Raw genomic sequence first — 22,581 nt, 5'->3', positions numbered from 1 at the left:
GATGACGTTGTTATTAAGTACCTAATACATAGAATTCAGCCGGGATCTTTGATTTTGGTCAATATAACCGGTATGTTGTTCTAAACGATGTCGTGAACGTGAAGGGATCCCAAACAGGCGCTTGATTGGAATCCGCAAGGAAAGCGGAAGCGTGGCCGTCAAACCCTGGCGCCGTACAATCGCAATAAGAGACGGAAAGACTTGGAGCGAGGTGAAATACGAGGCTCAAGACGGAACGGGATGGAGACTCTTTGGGGACGTCCTCTACCCCATCTAGGGGTTACAGGACATTAAGTCAAGTAAGTCATAACGTCACCGTAGAAAGATAACCTCGTACCTATATCAATATATAATAAAAAAAATAAAAGCCATTTATTTTTTTATTCTTAGACTCTTATGTCATTTAACTGGTATAATCATGAAGTAAGGACTTATTTATGTTTTTAATAAATGAGGCCTTTTTACCATCCAAAACTATGGACAAAAACACAATAATATTTTAACGAACATTGACAAAATGAAATTTTTTTTTCGTTTCCTGTTATGTTTGGTTCTCTGGACATACTAGGTTATCATTCTACAGCGACGATAAGTAATTATATATGTGTTTTAACACCCTAAAGATTCCTACCATCACAATGGTATCCTAAATTGAATGTCAGTTCTACTACATTTAGCCAGGCGATCCTTGTTTACACTCCACGAGTAACCAACCCAAATAAACATTATTGCGACTGAAATAACTGAGCCATCTTCACGCGTTATAAATAGGCATGTTCAGTTAAGTTCACAATTTCTTGATATCGTCCAGACTAATATGGCTTGTACACTTGCTATAGGTATTGATAAGACCGCAGTAAGACCGCAAGAACATTGAAATTAATAAATATTAACAGATCTAAAAGCATCTAGCTTTTAGCACATAAAACACCGTCAATACTTTTAGCGTCTGCGATACAAAATCATTTATTTAAATATAATAAATAAATCAGCGCTACAACATTTTTAGGTCTGGGCCTAAAATTTCTGAATCCATTTCATGATCATTTGTCAATCTAATAGGCAATTCCTTGGCCTTCTGTGTTTGACACACGCCGTATACTTTTTCGCGTAAGGCAAGCCGGTTCCTTACAATACTTTCCTTCACCGATCGAGCGAATGTTAAATGCGCACATAGACAGAAAGTCCACTGGTATACCAGGAATAGAACGTATGACCTCAGGGATGAGAGTCGCACGGTAATTATTGTCCAATAATAGATTTTTGTTACCTCTCACTGAGGCAAAGTGACAATTGTAAATATGCTCACCGATACAACTGATAATGAACGCGAAAGTAAACGTAATGATGACGGCAAGTCACTTAGATAGTTAAGTGGAGAGCACTCATACTGACGCATAAAAGGGTAGTGAACACCCACCTAACAAGAGCGGGCAAAGACAAACACTGACCAGTTATATTTGTGTCAGCCGAGCGGCGCCGGCGCCACGATAACGTAACGATAACGTTAATGGATACCGTCGTTATCGCGACACTTACCGATACCCGCGAGAAGGGACTGAATCACTTAAGTGAGAATTTTAAAAGATCCTCTTAACCTCAACAGTTAGGGTTCAAACTCCGTTATCTCCGTGTAAATGCAATGAATGGATTCGGGGAAGCACGTGAGAAACACCGTAATGGGCCCGATCGGAATGTCAATGTCACCCGTATCAGGAAAGATGGTGGCCATCCATTGAGCCCCGCTGAAAGGGTCTCCTATCGAACGAATAATATTAAGATAGCGCCGGATCAATTAATTTTTCGTATGCTTTTAGCTTGTAAATATTGTCTTTCAATTGCGGTATAAATTATAGATTAACTTCCAATGTTCCCAAACCCCAACTGTAAGTGATAACGTGAATTCAACGGTTAACGAGAAACATTATACATCTCATTAACAAGTATTTGTGAATATTAATTGTGAAATAAAGGGGTGAAACGATAAATGCCCAGACAAGCGTCGAATTAACTAAACGAAGGGGAGGAACTTGTCTAGAGACCCGGAAATCCCTATGATGAATGCTGGAAGGGAATCCCGGGGTGGTAGAGTTCGCACAACGGGAATCCTAACATTGATTGTGAAAATCCGGGATTTCCTGTGACGTGTATTTAAATGTTAATGAATGTAATGAAAGTTCTCCAATAGAAAGCATAAATATGCAGAAAATTTAATAGACAAAAGCATTTCCAAATCCATCAGACCGGAAAAAGGAATAACTATGTATATCCGGACACATAAATATGTATGTAAAAGATTCATCAATATTTTTAATTAAAAAAAACCCCTTAATATTATTGTTCTAATACTTAGTACTGTGCAATATATGTTTTTTTTTTTTTTTTTTTTCCCTTTCTTGGCCTGCACGGTTTGTGCGTCAGCCATGTAAAAAAGTTAGGAAGTGCGATATTAGATATGTTTTATTGGATTGGAAATTGGAGCGGAATTTGGAAAAGGATCAGATAAATTTATTATATAAGTACATAAATGGTTATAATTTTATATTGTTATGAAAAATAAAACTGGCTAAAATTCTATATACATCAATATTTATATTAGATAATAGGACAGAAATTGATGTAGGGAAAGGAATTTTAATGGATAAAAGTGAGGAAATAAAAGCGGAACGGTCATGTCGAGTACAGGCGAAGAATATATGATTAAAATCCCCAACGTCATTGCCACACTCACAAATATCGTTAGGCAAAATATTAAGCCTTGCCAAATGCAAAGGAATGCATGCATGGCCCACCCTCATACGTATAAGGGTCGAAGTGATAGCTTTACCAAGCGTCAGATTTGAAAACCATGGTGTAGAAGGTATATCCTCCTGAATCGTGCTGTAATATCGACCTTTAGTCTGACTTGAAGAACGCCAAATGTTTGTCCAAGAATTCAATAACTGGGATTTAGGTAGGAGAGCCAAATCACAACAAAAGTTTTTGTACGGAACCAGATCTCCGTCATTGACCGCAGCTTTGGCAAGGCTATCGGCCTTGGTATTGCCAAAGATACCTGAGTGCCCCGGAATCCAAGCAAAAGAAACTGTGTAATTTTTGATGTAACATTGATGCAATAAATCACGACATGCAATAATGACTGGATGATTATTTCTGTTATTGCTAAAAGGAAATCTTTCCAAGGCTTGGAGGGCACTTTTAGCGTCGGTTAAAATTATTGAGCTTTTTAACTTCATTATTAAAATGTACTCCAGAGATTTCAGCAGACCAAAACATTCTCCAGTAAATACTGAAGTCTCTGGAGGTAATTTTATTTTCTGTACAATGCCAAACTGTTGATGGAAAACGCCAATTCCCACACATTTATCGGAGCCGGGTTTGGAAGAATCACTAAAAATTAAATGGCAATGTTTCCATCGGTTGTCACTGTCAATAATATTAATAAATTTGGCATTGGCAGAAGGATCTTGTTTACATATATCGAAATCAAATAAAATAGAAGGATTTAATGTTAAGGCATCATAGTTAACACAAAATATAGGAAGGAATTGTGATCTATGTGTTGGAGCTTGAAGAGCTAAGTATTTTTGGAAACTAATAATAAGGCATGGCGGCGATTTATGATCCCAGTACGGATAATCCATACATTCCAACAGAGACCGTAACTTAGAGTAAAGAGGATGATTATAGACTTGGAATGCTCTAAACAGGAACCTGTCACAAAGAAATTGTCGTCTGAGGTGCAGGGGAGCTTCAGAACATTCGACCTGCAAAGCGTTAATAGGGCTTGAACGCATAGCCCCAGCAATTATTCTCAGAGCCTTAGACTGTATAATGTTTAACTTATGGAGAGCTACTGCATTACAGGGTTCAAGTATAAATGTTCCATAGTCTAAAATACTTCTTATTAGGGCATTATATAGAAGCTTTAAAGAGAAAGGGTGGGCTCCCCACCAAACTCCAGAGAGGCAACGCAATATATTTAGAATCTTCTCACATTTGGCACTTACATATTTGCAATGAGAGCTTCCTGTAAGTCTTGAGTCTAAAATTACTCCAAGAAATGTTGCTTCACTTTTAACGGAAACTCTAATATTATTATAAAATACAGACACTGATGGAGGAAGTCTCATACGTGAAAATAAGACTATCATACTTTTAGCAACTGAAAGGCTTAGAGAGTTATTGTCAAGCCAGACTTTTAGCAACTTAAGGGAATATGTCATAGTATCAGACATGTTGTCAACAGAATTACCTGAAATATATAAGAGTAAATCATCTGCATATTGGAGTGTATTAACTTTACCCTTAAGGGAGGCTTCCAGATCATGAGAATATATATTGTAAAGTAAGGGACTCAAAACTGAGCCCTGGGGTAAACCTTTCCAGGCAATACGGGATTGGTAGGAGCCTTCTGATATTACTTTAAGCATTCTACCAGAGAGAAGATTGATAGTGAAGCTTATAAAAAGTTGTGGGATATCCAAATTAATCATTTTTTGTTTCAGAGTTGAAAGGTTGACATTATCATAGGCTGCAGACACATCTAAGAATGCAGCTAACACAGGCTTATTGTATGAAAATGCTAATCTTAAGTCTGTCATAAAAATACTAAGACTATCCATAGTACACCTGCCTTTCCTAAATCCAAACTGGTTTGGAGATAGTAATCCTTTACTCTCAACAAACCATTCTAGTCTATTCTTAACTAAATGTTCAGAAATTTTGGAGATAACTGAAGCTAATGCTATTGGTCTGTATGATGATGGATCATTAATCGGTTTGTTGGGCTTATGAATTGGGATAACTTCGTGAATTTTCCATGACGGAGGTATATTACCAGATGCTAAGATTGAATTAATTAAACTGAGAAAATAAGAAAGGCAGGAGTCATTTAGGTTTTGAAGAAAAGAATATGGAATACCATCACAACCTGGAGCTGAGTCCCTAAGTTTTGAAAGAACCCCTTTGAGTTCTGAAAGGCTAAAGGAAATGAGTGAATTGCTACTATTATGCTGGGAGAGGAGAGAAGGCTGAGAGTCAAAAGAAATATTATCTATAGATGGGACATATGGTGGAGCTAATTTGTCAAGAAACAAATCAACTGTACTGCTATCTATAAAATAAGACTTTGGAGGTTTAAAGGCGGATCTGAATCTCCGAATATTTTGCCAAACTTCTGATGGAGAAATGTCTGGTGAAATTGAGGCACAAAAAGATTTCCAGCCATTGAATCTTTTTTGTTTTAATAATTTACGTGTTTTAGTTATAAGATTGCTAAGAATATTAAAATTTTGTGTTGTAGAATTTTTCCTGTAATTTCCTTCAGCTCTCTTTCTCTCAGCTACAGCAGCAGAACACTCACTGTCCCACCAAGGAGGTGATGGAATATAACCATTGCCACTATTACTTTTAATTGGAAAAACTTCCTCAGCAGCCTGAAGTAGGGCCCGTGTAAAAGCTTCAGCACAAAGATGATTATTGCTGTCATTTACTAGAGGTATGGATGATAAATTTTGTTGAGCTTTATCTCTAAATAATGACCAGTTGGCATCCTTAAGTCTATATTTTAGCCGGGGAGGAGCCTTTGATGTTTGTTCTCCAATTTTTTGGGGAAATGATACAATTAGTGGGAAGTGATCGCTTCCATATGAAGACGATAGAGGCCACCAGTTTAATGTAGGAGTAAGGGAAGGACTACATAGGGTAAGGTCTGGTGCACTCATACCCTCATGGGGCTGTGTCCTTCTAGTAGGACAACCAGAGTTTAGAAGGCATAAATTATTATTATCTAAGATGTCTAAGATTCTAGCCCCATAATGATCGGACTTAGAACTTCCCCACATAGTATGTTGTGCATTGAAATCTCCCATGACCAAAATAGGGCGCGGGAGGGAAGATAGAATGTTACAAATATCGTCAAAGACTTCAGTGGAAGGGTGAGGTATATACATATTTACAATACAAATATTATTTACACTAGCAGCAATAATGGAAAATTTATCACTGTGATTAATGATGGGTATGTGAACAAAGGGCACACCTCCTCTAAGAATTAGTGCAACTCCACCATACCCATCAGTTCTGTCTTCTCTAAGACAGATATGTCCTGGAATTCTAAAATTGAATCCGGGACGAAGCCAAGTCTCTTGAAGAGAGACGGCAAATGGTTTGTAATTGTTTAATAAGTAAATTAGGTCACTTTTTTTACTATTAATGCTCCGGCAATTCCACTGAATCACCAGAGACTGGTTTTGTGGATGGTCTGTGTGACTGTCCATGATTTAAATAAGTTTTTGAAGAAGGGGCATCGTTGGTCGGTATTAATATATGTTTTATAGACAAACTATTTGTCACGTTACATCGTATAAGTTATGACTTATAATCGTCAATTGTCAACGTCAATGTGACATGGAAAATATGTAGTTTCTCTTCGACTGTATTTACGAACTAGTGTCAGCCTAGTAAATCGTGCTATTCTGTGCACCAATAAATATGCTATAAAGTATTTATATACTTGTCCAATGTACTTGTCAGTAACACGTCAATGCAGAAATATGAGGCCATGTTGTAGCGCCACTGGTTATTAAGTCAATCCTACACATGATTAAATAATTACGTTGAAAAGACTAAAGATTACAAAGGGTCCTTATTAAAAACAAATACATCCTCCCTGCAGGGATGCCAGAAAAAAGGCCAGTGATGTTTGCCGTAAGCATTAATAATGTAGTTTAAAGATGGCGACCGACGTTGGAATGCGCACAAGCTGAGACCAGCTTCGTAGGGTTGCGCAAGAGTCGACTATTCGTATCGAGTAATTTATTAATGGAATATCAAATCAATACTATTTTATACAGGAGAAAATGTTAAGAAGAAGCTATGCCGCAATTTACATTATAAACAACTCCGCTTTGCATACCGAGAATCGCAAGTGTATGAGGTAAATAGTGTTGTCACTTGTCGATAATGATCTAAAACAACACATGCATATCGAGTAGCTGAAGCGATGTACTATTTAATTAATAGATAACGCTATTTGCAAACAAAATAATGTTTATCGGTTTGATGATAAGTTTAAAGCATAATTTTCGTGTTTACATTTAATTTATCGCATTACTGATTTTTTTTATAAATTGTCTGTGCACATTACGATCTAGCCTAACTTGAGACAAATAAGTAATTTAAAACTACTAAAAAGGCTAGTTAAGATAAGAAATAAGAAAGTTTACAATAACACTACTTACAGTCTCTATTGAAGAGGAGACACTTGAATTCGTGTATGGGGTGATGTTAGTTATTTCGACTATGTAATTGCGTGTTGTTCCTACGAGAATGTAAGTGAATGCTCCTATTTCACCATGCTTCCTGCTGATAGAGGACAAACTTTGTTCTTATTTATTTTATTATTATTAATTACTTAATACGTCACGTGGAACATGGTGTAATGGTTGCAGCTCCTTACAAACGTTGTGTAAAACAAAAAACTTGGCGATTAAAAAGAGTTTATTGCCAGTTCTTCTCTTCCGTTTTGATTTGAGAACTGGCAGTTAATGTAAAACTAGAAGCATTTCATAGAATTTTTTGACGTTCATAAGTGTACATTGTGGTAGCTATAAGAATAAATGATTTTGACTTTATTACTTTTGTTCTTGTGTACTATTTTTTCACTCACTGTTTTTAGTCACTTAAGACTCAAGTGCACTAACACTAACTTACAATTTGAGATACTAAAGTTGTAAAAATAAAACTAGATATCGAAAATACCGCAACCCTAGTCATCCCGAATTTCCAGGAAGCGGCGCGGGCGCCGGTCCGCGGCCGGATTCCTCGATCTACTGCGCTTTTGAGATCTATGATCTACACTGACGAACACTGAATCATTTCGCTTTTGAACTGGCAATTTATTGTGGCTGCATTGGAGTGGAAGTATTTCTTAGTTTTAGTCACTACTGGTTTGTTTATTACCAATAATTTTCGATATAAAACGTCTCTCTTCAATCGGTAACAGTGTTGTGGACGATGAGTCTTTCACTTGATCGGCCCATCTGGTTGGTGAACGGCCACGTGATCTTTTGCCTTCTATGTGTTACCAACCACGATCAGTTTCTCCAAGTTCTCATCCCCTTTGAGCATTGTATTGTCTTATATAGGATAATGCTTTATACATCAAAAAGCTTCTTCATTTGGATTAGTTAACAAATGTGTCGGAGAAATAAGATTTCTGCGCTATCACAAAACTTAATTTTGTTAGAAAAATTCCTTACGAAATAGTTGTTTAATTTTTATATAGTATATATGTCAAGAAGCGTCAATCATTAATAATCTATAATCAATTGCAATCATTTATGCATATAATTTGGTGGGTATAATATACCCGTGTGTGGTTTATATGCCCTTTATAATGTAGGAGAGTATTTAGACCATAAGTTTATATGATTAATAAATAAATCAGTGGCGCTACAACCGTTTTTTGTTAGGTAGGTTAGGTCTCAAATTTCTGTAACTGTTCCGTGGTCATTTCTCTCGTCGACTTTTATGGTCTAAGGCCAGTTTCCTGGCGATGGTTTCCTTCACTGTACGAGCGAATGTCAATGCGCACATAGACAGCCATTGGTGCACGTCCAGGTATCGAACCGACCCCAGGGATGAGAGTCGCACGCTGAAGCCACTAGGCCAACACTGTTCTTATTATTATATTTAATATGACATTTGCATGCCTATTTTAATATAGCCGAGTGTGCGGTTTTTATGTACACTCAATCTGAATGTACTTTCTTTGTAAATAAACTATGTATTTATTTAATCACCATTTCTGCAAATTGTGGTTCTAACACCCAAGACGAGATAATACCTAATGTGGTAAATGTATATAAAACCTCTCACCTTTACTTTTGACTTCCTCCATGCCCAGTCGACTGTAAGGTGGAGGAGGGGTTTCTGTAAACAAAAAATAAAATCAAACAAGATTCTTATGAACCAGGTTATTATTATTTATTTACTTTGGAAATGTATATTCATTTGTAATGATTGAAAATCAAACGGGCTTTTATTATTATTATTATTATTATATCCATTATCCAGATTCCCACAATACCCGTTTGTCTCAAATAGTTCAAGTAATTTAATTCAAACAATATAAAATGCTACAGGTAAAACGAATCCAAAACAAACCAAGATAATTACCAAGAAACCGACCCACGTGACCCTGTGTTTTGAGCCCATTAACTCATGTCATTTGGGGCTTGCAATGGCCCATTTTATATCATTAAAAATATGTTAGGGTTGTCAAATTATACGGCTATATTTTCATGTAATTCTTAGTTACTGTCTTCAACAAAATAATTATTGAGATTGTCTCCCATAAAATATACTGATGGCAACAGATGTAAACGCTAATCACAGAACCAAACGTATGGGTTTTATATAATGTGATATGGATGTGGATGGTAAGATCGAGTTGGGTAGGCGGAACAAATCCTAGTACTTGAGAAGGGACAATTTAAAAGTAATAACCAACGATCACGGGTCTATCTACCTGCCTGGTAGATAGATAAGTACCGGTGATCCAGAGCTGGTGCTTTCCTCGCTCAACGAATAAGTATCGCAATATAGCGAGGAAATGCTGCCAGCGTTAAAGGTACACTGCCATAGAGACCAAACTTTTTAAATTTGTTTTAATTATTTTTATTTTTGTGTGTTACCTATATATTTTCCATTTTATAACCGACGAGAATGCATGGTGCATGTTTTTTTATAAACCAATAAACCACTCGGCACACTGATACCTTAGTAGGGAAAAAATAAAATAAAACTTTTAATGTGACAACCACTTATAAGCAACATACACAGAGACAATAAAAATATTAAACGAAACAATTAAATTATAAAAGCAAAAGGAAAATCGATTTCAAAGTGTGAGAGCAACTATGGGTATTCAGACCTAGCTGTCTCTATCTAATGAAAGTGAATACGAGAGAGGTGAGCAGCAAGTGGATATTCGTGGTCTCTGCCTCCCGGGAAAAAGGCTTGATAAATAAATGTGATCGCTCTAAATAAGAAAATACATAAATAATTTAGAATCAAGATATCGCATGTAAATGGGCTATTATGTATTAACGGCACGCGCGATTGGCCATTCGAAATTTTCGTTTCAGTTTTAAAATTCAGAATGCGTGTCGTGTAATCGCCATTTGCGATTCGGCGCCGTCGGCGGCGGACGTGTGAACTTTGAATAGAATTTAATAAACGAACTTTTAATAATGCACAACGATGCTTCAGGACGTGTGGGTGATGTCGACTTCTGAGAAATTTTTAACGGCATACACAAGACGCCGCAACAATGTATGCATATTGAGTTGGTTCTCTGGATCGATTTATGACGTGAAACAATCGAACTGTCATGGATTTATATTGACTTCTTAAAAGTAACCCTGAGGTCGTGGATTCGATTCCCGTAAACCAAAACTTTATTTCAATGTGCGCACTAACATTCGCTCGAACGGTGAAAGAAAACACCGTGAGGTAACCGGCTTGCTTTAGACCCAAAAAGTCGACCGCGTGTGGCACAGGTGGCTGATCACCTACTTGCCTATTAGATTGACCAATGATCATGATAGAGATACAGAAATCTGAGGCAAAAACTCAATACATCTGATAACTACCTAATTCTTCAGTTGACACACTTATTATAGACAGGGATAACGGGTAGGAGGCTCACTTGCTGTTAAGTAATGCCTCGCGAGTGCGTCGCTAGCCTTTTAGAAATTGTCACGCTCTTTTCTTAAGTCCCTAAGTCGTGTTATAACATCAGCAATAAAAATACAGTTGAACGATTGTATTAAAAAAAAGTATAGGTTTACCTCTAACGGTTTTGATTAATAGTAACATATAACCGCATTGTTACTAACTAAAATTACATATGAAATAAAGAAGTTATTATTATTGTTGAATCACACGTGCACAAAATCTGTGAAACACTAAATATCTTCAACACTAACAAAACTTTCTTCACATTTAATTAAACGGCTCGATTGTCGACACAAATATCTGTTTAATAAAATTAGCCCTTTGTGTTGTCACGATCTAAACGGTGAGATTCTCGTTTCATGACTCAAACACTGAAAAGTAGTTATAAGTAATGCAAAAATAAATGACCCTAAACGTCTCGCACTATAAATAATACTCGCTGCTGACACTTTATGTCTGTCTAACAACCACAGACTCGCGCAAAAATAAACCTCAATTTGACGCGAAAAGGATTACTATTGTGAGCAAAATCTTGAACAAACTAATGTTTTAAAGGATACGCAGTAAATGGTCCCCTAAACTTATTGCTTTTGCATATATTTTATGAGTGAAGTAGCTGTCCCCGCGAACTTCGTTTCTCATTAATGTGATTTTACTTAGCCTACCTTTTTAGTACATACCAACATGGAACGTTTTGCTATGCTTCCCCAGAGATTGTTCGGTTTTCTGGAATGAAAACTTTTAAGTTTTTTTGTGAATTTTTCTCTATATAAGCCTCAGACTTCAAGTCATAAGATTTTAATTAACAAATAAAACATAGGAGTTGATCGTAAAGGGGTGAAAATAAAGGGTTGTATGTATTTTGGTATGCTGTATCATAAAAAAAATTAAATAAAAAATAAAATAAAAATCTAGGGGTGGACCACCATTAATATTCAGGGGTTTGAAAGATAGATAATAGCCGATTCTCAGAATTACTGAATATCAATAAAAAAATTCATAGGAATTGGTCGAGCCGTGAGCGGAGCATGGGAACGAACATGTGACACGAGAATTTTATATATTAGAAGAAGATAAGTGATATTGCAGTGTTGGCCTAGTGGCTTCAGCGTGCGACTCTCATCCCGGAGGTCGTAGGATCCCTGGCTGTGCACCAATTGACTTTCTAGGTGCACATTAATTATTCGCTCGAACGGCGGAGGAAAATTGTGAGGAAACCGAATTTAGACCCAAAAAGTCGACGATGTGTCAGACACAGAAAGCTGATCCCCTACCTATTAGATTGACAAAAGATCATGAAACGTGTACAGAAATCTGAGGCCCTGACCTAAAAAGGTTGTAACGCTTTAAAAAGTGATATTTCTAAGTAATTAATTAACCTAAAACCATTTTGTAAACAAACGATTTTTAACGTGGCGTGAACTCACAAAGACACAAAAGCCCCAACATATTAAGCAATAATGAACTCTATAACTATGACAATTAAGAATACTAATTGAATAAAATTAAACAATCGCAAGACTCCTGAATCAAAGCTTAAATTACAATGCTTCAATAACACAGATCGTATTTCAATTAAACCATTTGACAGATGAAAATCGACCGTGAAACTATTGGAAAAGGTCCTAATTAACTTGTTAAGAATGGAATACCGATAATTTGTAGTAAATAAGTCTTGAAGAGAGACAAAGTGCTGTCTAATTTTGATACTAATACCTGGATTGACAGGTATTTAGATGGAACTCGTGTAACGCAGGATCTATTCAAACTATCGTTTATATGATGGCTCACCTGAAGTGATACCGCCCATGATATAACATATTAAATACGATAGCATAGAGATATTAAATTTGTTGTGCCAATTTGCTAAATTACGTAAAACATATAATAGATTGATAACAATACTTTTTCAATACAATAAAAATAAACTTAAGCGGGCGGGGCACAAAGAAGAGCAAAGTCAGGCAAGAAGAACAGAAGGAAACTGTTGATATATGGCAGAGAGTGGTACAGTGCAGACAGGAATGGCTGGATTAGGAGGAGGTATTTGTCAAAAAAGGGCACACAGATACCTAATAAAAATGAGATAGAAATATAGATGTGTTTAAGTGTAAAAGTATCTGAAATAAAAGGCTATTATTATTATTATTAATAGTTCAAAAGCTATCAAACATTGAAGTCATTTAAAGAGGAGAAATCGTGTTAACTCAACGCCTGGCGGTGAATCTAGTTTTCAATCAAAAGCAATAAATATGATCGCATTCTGTCAGTATGTCCTTCGATTGGTGGGAACCGGTCCCTCTGGAAGTATTAATTGCTCTGGCGGAAACCATTACAACTATATTTCAACATCGGTTAAGGGTTATCTACACTTGCAATAAAATCTAAGTTAATTAACATTTCGCCGGTTGTCGGCTCGTTTGGTCTTTAGGAAATGAAACACAATTTCCTAAAAAATTTCACACTGGCTTGATTGCAATGATATTTCATGTTTATACTTATATATAAGCTAGCGAACTATTTTGCTATAGCGCTCTAAAACAGAAAAAATAAACAAACGATAAAATACGCAATAAATTTGCTAATCTGAGCCCCAAGTCTCGGCAACTAGGAAGAATAGTCAAGGACAATAATGAAGACGAATTAATGCGCTTTGAAGAGCTTTAAATTATTTATGGCCTGATGTTCTCGAGAGCTCAAGATAGTCAAATGTTTAGATGAATCATCAGCTACGTACTAGAATATAGTCATTCGATTCGACGCCCAAAAAGCGCAACGCATGCTATGGACACCTATTTCAGTGGGTGAGCTGGCCTTTGAGGGAGGAGTATACTCTTCAGTAGACAATTGGAGGTTGTACCTTCCAGGGAACACTTCCACTGGAGTTGATTCCACAGTTCGCAAAAGAAAATGTCTCGTGAAGCGGATCGTGGAAGACATCCATCCATCAAGGTAATGCTGATGAATTTCTGAGTTTATACGGCTCGTACGGTGTTGAAACGAGGGATCAACCCAAACTCTTCAGAACACTCTCAATCGCAGTACGCCTTTCTAACGTCTCCGACTGGATAGCAAGCAACAACATTTCTTTTTAATTCCTAATTAAAAATTGTTTTTAATGGTCTGCAAATATTACGAAATTTTAATTAGCCGTGGCAGATATTGTGTAGGTTAAAGCAGCTAGTACCTCTTTAATTGTGTAAGAGGGGAAAAGTTTTATACGAAAAAAACGCTATACGCACGACGCAAGCGCACGCGTGTGAACGACAGAAATAGCATGCCCGAATTATAACATGTCGGATGGCGCCGGCTGTGGCGTCGGCGCCGGCCGCTAGCTAGCCCGTGCGCCCACGCGCAGACGTTACGCCCATTTACTACCAATATTGGACAAATATACCCAATACATTTGCATAAAAATTGCTTTTAATAATCAAAACTTCGCGATTCGCTATCATAAAACCGGATATTTCCATACTCGTTATTTACGCAGTTATCACAAGGGCCAAGGTTAAAGAGATGGCCCTGAATGGTGGGTAAATGGACTTGTAATGCCACCAACCACAGCTAGAAACCGTACATCAATTGTTCGAAATTAAAAATCAAACACAAGAATAAATATAGCAAGTAGATGTACCCATAACATTGACGTCAAAACAAATTCCAGTAGAAGTGTCGAGTAGGAGTGGCAATCAGAATTCAAAGTAGATACAGCTACCTGTCCTAGCATTCCATTAAGCTCATCATGCTATATTTATTGTAGGCGGAGATTAGCTCGTTATTGGACACACCTCACTCGTCCACTGGTCACTTAATACGCAAAACTATTCCTATTATGTTTTATTCAATTTATTAGGTATTATTCCATGTAGTGCCTAAGCTAACATAGACTTTGTTATAAAGCTGTCAAGCGTAACAGAGACAAACAACTTTCTGCCACTCTTCATAGACCGACTGCATTTATCATAGTTTAGTTAATTCCAACGCCTAAAAATGACGAAGGATGCTAAATATATCACTAGTGGAAAAGATAATTAAATGGAAACACCAGTCCATTGATGCTGTAAGACACCGGAAGAGTAACGTGTACGCTGTCCGCATGAAACTATAATTTAGCGATTGATATGTATGCGCGTGAAATTATGATTGTACTGGACAGTTGGTGACATAGAGAAATATATTTTCACATACATAGTATAAATTAAAAATGGATAAATCTATACTAATGTTATAAAATGGAAAGATTTGCATGTAAGCATGTTTGTAACGAATTGGCACATAAATACTAAACCGATTTTAAAAAGTCTTTCACCATTTAAATGCTACATTATCATTGTTAGTATAGGCTATTTTAATTGCAAGAAAAAAATAAGTATCCCTAATAAAACTACAATAATGCCTATTAAATATCTTTCATCGCATGCGCTGCGCATATAGCGAGGAAATTCTGCCGGCATTAAAGGAGAGACACAGTGACGAAACTTTTTAAATTTGTTTTCATTTTCCATTGTTAATTATCATATCAAAAATATATATACATACTCTTCTCTGTATACTGTCTATGTCTTACATACTAGTTTATCTTGATTTTAATTTGATATAACATTTTACAAATGGGGAAAAACACGCATTAATTAATACATAATTATGTATTAACGATACTGAAGCTACATAATTTTTAACGTTTCTAGATTTAGAGCTGTTGTGTCATTTGGTTCCAAGTTGTTTAATAAATCAAGCAATTCGGAACCTTTTCGGACAAGCATCAAACACTTCAATCAGTTTGAAACATCTTATAGCGGCGTCTCAGAATTCATTAATACTCATTAGTAGTTTGGGACTAATTTCTTATACGAATTATGATAACATCTTTTGATTTTTATCTGTTTCCGAATTCCTCAGAATTTATTTAGAGTTCTTCGACTCTTCCATACGGCAAATATGACTCTTGGATTCCGAATTTCACCAATTTATAAGCTCTTTTAGTCTTTCTAATAATAATAATATCTGATAAAAGCTTGACGTAAAAAATAATTCGGATAAAGGAGGATAAGAAAACCAACGTGTCCATACTGAGACGGTTATTAATAAAAGGTTGGACATCTTTGGCATGATTTAAGATATCCAGGGATACCAACAGAGTAGTGTTGGATCGTCGTAGGATCAATTCCTTGAGCTTTTTTCTATGTTGTTAAATTCGCTCAAACTGTGAAGGAAAACATCGTGAGGAAACCGGGTTGCCTTAGACCCGAAAAAGGCGTGTGTCAGGCACAGGAGGCTGATCACCTACTTGCCTATTAGATTGACAAATGATCATGAAACAGAAAAGTCCAGCTGACGAGTTGAACATGGCAAGGTTTTGGATAGTTTATATCAAAAACTATTTCCGAATAAATTAGTGACGTATATTAATATATAGGTATGTATATGTTATGTAATACCATGCTATCGCTAGACCTTTAGAGGCCACTCGATAAGTGATACTAGGTGACTTTGTCCATCGTACGAGTGTCTAGACGCGAATTTTTAAATTTAATTTTATAGTCTGAATACGGAAACTAGGAATGTTTGGTTTTATTCAGTATTTAGTAAAATTGTATCATTGTATTATCTGTAATTAAATACTTTTTAAATTCAAATGTGATTATTTTGTTTTAATTAAATGATTTTCCTAATATCTTGAGCATCGATTAAAAATTGCAATAAAACAAAAGGAAAAACAGTTTCCACGAATCAACATTGCTGTGATTGCCTTAAATGGAGGTTCATGAAATAGATCAATAATTTATCGGATAATCACCGGAAAATTCTCAAGTATTTCTATAGAACTACTAGAAACGTTGAGAAAAATTTAAAGAAAATACATTTCCATGGATATTAATAAGCTTTTTCTAGTGATATTGATTGTGTATACTTAATTAAAATTAAAATTACAGCCTAGAATAACAGACATTTTAAAATGTCCGTTGAATGAACTGGCAAAAGGTATGCTTCAAGTTAGTTCCTATACCTACTGAAAGAAATAGTCTTTTTGTAAATATTTTATTCTATTACTGTTTAATTGTGTTGTTTTTCTATTTGAGGTTATCTGTAATAGTAGCTTATTTTGTTAAAATAAGAATAAATCAATAAAAAACTATTACCTACTACCAAAAATGTCTTAACGGTTAAGTATATAAAGCAAATAAAACCAAAAAACTTGGCGATAAAAAAGAGTGGCGGAGAGTTTATTGCCAGTTCTTCTCTTCCGTTCTACGCCCCTGATTTGAAAACTGGCAGTAAATGTAAAATTCGAAGCATTTAATGTCATATTTCTTTATTGACGATCATAAGTGTACATTGTGTTACCTATATGAATAAATGATATTTGACTTTGTAGACATAAAGACGTAAAAATGGCTGGATGGATTACGGGATAGCAAACAGAAAAGGCCGGCAACATTTGCGAGCCTTCTGGCATTGATGGGAATCACTTAAAGGTGAGTGCCAGTTATATAAAAGTAAACTAAATTCCATAAAATCCGTTAATCAATATGAACATGTGTAATAAGTTCCGTAAAATGTAAACGAACAATCACGAAGGAATTTATAATTTTAAGACAATTAAAATATGTAGAACAGCGGATGGAATGCGTCCGTGAACACGTCAGAGCGTAACAAAATAGTTTCTTTATGCGTCAAGTGACTTCAACTTATATGGACTAAACCGAAATGTACTTAAAGTACGAATTGTTAAACTATGAGTAAATTCTGATTTATAAAACGTATTTTGAGACGAATATCATGTGCTATTGAGCACTGTTTTATTCACGTTCTACGTTGCTGGCCTTTTAAGAATTGGTACGCTCTTTCTTCAAGGAACCTAAGTCGAATTATTGGTCTACATAGCGGTGGTGCACGGAAAATCTGTCTTCAATAACGCTCAGTTGTGGAACGACGTCGGGGTGATACGGGTGGAATTTCGTATTCTGCCTCGATCTGACACTCCATTGTAAAGGTAGAAGATGCAGAGACACATATGACTCTTATTTCACCCTTCGACCACAATTTTTTAATAGCGATATCAAAACTGTAATTACTGTTAATTTTGAAAAATTATGTGCCGGGTCAGAATAAAGTATAATTAAAAAAAAACTAACTATTTACACAATACCGCGACGAGTGATAAAGCGAATTTCACCAGTTTTGCGAGGGACCGGTTGTGGTCACAGGTGCCAAACTCAATAGGCTTAATAGACTTGACATCATCGTTATATCCGACTTCACAAATAATTACCAAAAGATAATATATATTCTGTATTATTTTTTACTAACTTAAAAAAGACAACAAAAGACTTTGAACTAGCGGGGGAAAATATGAATGTTACTCCAAACAAAGAGAAATGGAAAAATATGAAGGAGGCTTTTACCGATACAACACTAGAACACTAGAAACTAGAAATACTTATAATAAGAAATGTAAACAATTATTGTATGGATTAATTTATAAAGCTTTCAAGAGTATGCATATAGACTTGAGACAATTATTTTCTGTGAAGCTTTAGAACCCTGGTTGAACACCAACGGATATGTTTTATGTGCAATACTTTCGTATGAAAATATCGGTACGAAGACATGGTGTGCCCACTCAATCAAATAAAGATATCACACGGCAAGATCATATGTTTGAAGCGCCATAATAATTAATCAAAATAACCAATAAGGGTGGTCCAGTAAAGACAATTGTACGTAAAAATAAAAACCGAGCGGAAGCCCTCATTGAATACAAAAAGACCATTCACAAATCCAACAAAGCAACCCAAAAGCATGACTACAAAAAATAACGAAAATTGCGTCTACGCATCGATACCTGCGCTGTGCGCTGTACAATCACCCCTCCCTCTCGGACCCCGCACGTCGCGACGTGGCGCCGGCGCCAGTCAGCCGACAAGCAATTATGGCTAAATAAATATCGGCCATGCCTCCAATGCGATAGCAGATGGATTCTGCTATATAGACGACATCATTACATTCCAGGAGCCGACGTCGCGACTTTTGGGCAGGTGATTATCGCATCCTCTCTGCGATGTTATGTTCAAATATTCTAAATATTTTCGTGAACGTAAAACATAAATCGCTTTTATGAATCAGTTTATAACTAATTATGTACAGAGTAACCACAGATGTAAAGAATATGGTTAACTATTGTTTTCTATTTATACATTCCATAATAAAACAGCAAGTTAAATAAACAAGAACGTTAAATGTTTAGGTAAGCTCTTCATTTGAACTTTTAAAAAAAACTTTACTAAATTAACTAAAAATTTGTAATCAATTTTACATCATTTTTACGATACGGATTGTAAAATTAAAAAAATACAATTCATAATTAAATAAATAGTAGATCAAAGAAGGTAAAAAATAATTAAATTGATAGCATGAATCAAACGTCTGCGCGGGAGTCATCAAGGCTTTGGCGGGGATGTCTACAGCGAAAGTTAGCAAAAAACTGGCGACAGACAGCCGACGAGTGGCGCGACAGAAAAAAACACCCACAGGTGGCCTCAGAACCAGGCGCGACGCAAAACATTTCAATGTAGTATTTTATTATAAGATATCCAAAAGTGCGATAACTGGAAACAGTTATGTTTACAGCGGCTATAACATCTGCATACAACATTGTATGGAATGATAAAATTTTGTAATTTCAAGTGAATTTTGTCACTATAAAATTGAGAAAATCAAACTAAAAAGGATTATTTTCGTGTTTATGCTCGTAATAAAAACCGCGTTATCAGTTCAAAATAAATTATTGATTTACAAACAAGTCCTGTATGGACTTATGGTTTCCAGCTGTGGGCCACCAGTAATAGTAACATCCAAGTAATCCAACGATTCCAAAACAAAGTACTCAGGGGAATAGTCAATGCTCCCTGGTATATTCGCAATAACGACCTCCAACAAGACCTTAATGTAGAGGACGTCGCCACAATAATAAAAAAGACTGCTGGAGCCCACGAACATAGGCTCCACCATCATGTGAATGTCGTGGTGTCAAGAAGTTGGGCCAAGTGAGAAGACTTAAAAGGACAAAATCATTTGAACTAGTGAATTAGTGTTAGTGCACGTCAGTATTAAATACAATCAGTGAGTGAAAGAAAAAAAAATAGAACACAAGAACAGAGTGTCTTCCCTTTAATAGAGACTGTAAGTAGTGTTATTGGACACTTTCTTAGGTAAAAATCCTTGAGAGTAAACTAGGTTAGACTTAAATTACTTATTAGTCTTAAGTTAGGCTAGATCGTAAAGTTCCATGATGTCTTAGTAAAGACACATGTAAAAAAAATACTCGTAAATGCTAAGTTTTGCCTTTCAAATTTGACATTTCCCACGATAGAACCCATAAAACAAAACTGCCTCATTAATCAACGCTCAAAATAAAGTCAGTCATAAAATATCGGCTTTCTCATTAATTAACATGCTAACATTGTCCAAACGCCTACACGTGAACCGCTGCCGAAATGTGGGTGGTTGAAGGCTCGTAGGCGATGCGCGTGAGTCGATACAACAAATGTCATCGCTCGTTATCAATACTAATTTAATCAATGAAAAACACGATAGGTATATTCCAATAAAACTGATAATAACGGGTGAGCAAATGCGCGAGAGTAGATACGCGGATTGCGATAAAACGACTCGTTCAATATAATTAGGAAATAAAAATTAAGGAAGACAAATACTTAAAAGGTCAGCCGCGGCGCGACTTGTGAGGAAACCGAACGAGGAGTTTAAATAATTACGTACAAAGGCTGACGGCGGCAGCCATTGCTTGGCGAATTAAAAAGTTAACGGGCTGCGCGCGACGAGCGTCGCGGCATAGCGGCGCCAACGCCGTGACCTTGTCTGCTTATCGCGAACGAGTGACCCTCGCGACGGCAGATTAGCTGTTTGTTATATACTTTACCTACGCCGACGCACCACGTAGTAAAAGTGAAGCACTCACAGCTTCTAACTCACATAAACAACCCACGCGATCGTTTTTTCTACGTTCATCTGTTCAAAGGCAACTGTCTCTCCGCCGAACCATAGCAAACCAGATATTTACTAGATTGATACCTAGCGAACTTTTTAAAACAGTAAACGCTTATATCACATCAGATTCTATAAATGGACTACCAAAAGCAAATATTTATATTCTAAGATAATTACATGAGATATCGTGGAACATGTTGTTGTTATTGTGACTGAAAGCAATATTATTGAAATCATACACCGAGCGCCGATCGAAAAGCGTGAGCGAAAGATGACGCCACAGCGAACGTAATAAAAGATACAAGAGGCAAACAGTGGCGATAAACATACTGATAGCTGATAACGATTTGCAGTGATACCGTCCAAGTGCAACCGGCCGAAACGTTCGCGTGCAGAGTTCTACATGGAAAAATACCAATAGTAAAACATCGGCGAAATCTTAATTATACGCGTCTAGATAAAACAAACAAATGGGTTAGGCGATAAGAGCTCGCCGTCGACTTTCTAAAGACATCCTCGCATCGGAATCACAACACGAAATCACTAATCGAAACGAGCGTTCACGCGAGCACCGGCTCCGACACATGTACTACACTTGTTGCGCGGGTCAACGGCCTTCACGTACCGGGTTCGCAGAGTCGGCTGAAGTGGTAGGGATTGCAGCAGAGCTGGTCGGTGCAGTGCGGCATCCTGCGCAGCTCGGCTGGCTCCCGCAGGTCGGGGAAGCGGATGGCCCGGAGCACGGGAGGGCGCAGCGCGGCCGGCCCGGGCACGCAGGCCGGGCCGGCCGGGCCCGCGTCCAGCGCGCGAGCCAGCCGCCGCAGCAGGTCGTCCGGCAAGGCGGGCGCGCCGGCCGCTGCCAGCCGCCGCCGGAGCGCGCGTCTCCGGAACATCACATGCCGCCACGGCGTCACGAGCCGCGCGGTCGCCCGCGCCACGCGCCACTTTCGCGTTGCCGACACGTCATCTCTAATCGCGTGCGGCTTCACCACTGAGCCCTGCTGCCGCTCCGCCGCGCCGCAAGCCGCTCGCGTGACGTATTGCGGCTGCCATCGCGACATATGGCAATCTCCCCGCTTTGCTTGCAAAGAATTTGTGCAATGCAAACTGAAGTATTTTGAATAGAGTATAATTAAAAAAAAAATTGATTATGTTTGAAATGTTAGAATATTTTCAAGCGATAATAATGCTGTAATTCACTGTAATGAATAAATGTACAAAATTACATTTTAATTGAGTGTAAGTACCTTGATTTGCAAATTTTATTTAATAAGGAATCTCTTATTACTAGTCTAACAAATAGTTTTCAAAATTATATTGAATAAAATTGATCTTATGCATACTACTTATAATTCCCTATAAACGGGGAGTTTTCCCCACTGGCCACCCCACCTAAGGCGAGGCGGGTGTGCAGTGGAGGGAAGCGCGGGGGGGTGTCTGGCGCCACCGGCGGCGTCAGGTGCTTATCTATGTGTGCGTGCGGCGCCACCGCACACATACAATGCAGATGTGTTATAACTTTAGCGTATGGACAATACAGAACTGCTTCTCAGAGCCTGGAAAGATCAGGAAGTAAATAAAATATAAGTACCCAAAGGCTTTAGGCCTTTAACACAGTAACTTATGTATTGCATTATTATTATGTTATGAAGAAAATTTAATTAAATAAAACTTTTTCTGCTACCTAGGACTACCAAAATCGTTATTACGAGAGTATAGCTCGTCGTAGGTACTCTCTTCAGCATTTTGAATAACGTTTCAGCATTAACATATCCATTTTTTAAAAGTTAATTATGTATTTTGAAAAGTAATTTCTGTTAATTATAC

The 22,581-nt window shown here is 37.1% G+C and overlaps 1 protein-coding gene across 1 annotated transcript in view; it reads right to left on the bottom strand.

Annotated features, from left to right (window-relative positions):
• LOC125049290 (mothers against decapentaplegic homolog 6) overlaps nt 1-21,846 on the bottom strand; it is a 34,086-nt gene extending 12,240 nt beyond the window's left edge. The window contains exons 1-2 of the mRNA XM_047648429.1: nt 21,380-21,846; nt 8,884-8,937 (exon numbers count right to left, since the gene is read on the bottom strand). Of these exons, the coding sequence (XP_047504385.1) occupies nt 8,884-8,937; nt 21,380-21,815 (490 nt within the window). The 5' untranslated portion in view covers nt 21,816-21,846. The remainder of the gene's footprint in view (nt 1-8,883; nt 8,938-21,379) is intronic.
• Nucleotides 21,847-22,581: the final 735 nt, after the last annotated feature.

This window comes from Pieris napi, chromosome 5, assembly GCF_905475465.1.
Source record: "Pieris napi chromosome 5, ilPieNapi1.2, whole genome shotgun sequence".
NCBI classification, from domain to species: Eukaryota; Metazoa; Arthropoda; class Insecta; order Lepidoptera; family Pieridae; genus Pieris; species Pieris napi.
This window is presented reverse-complemented; position numbering and strand designations above follow the sequence as displayed.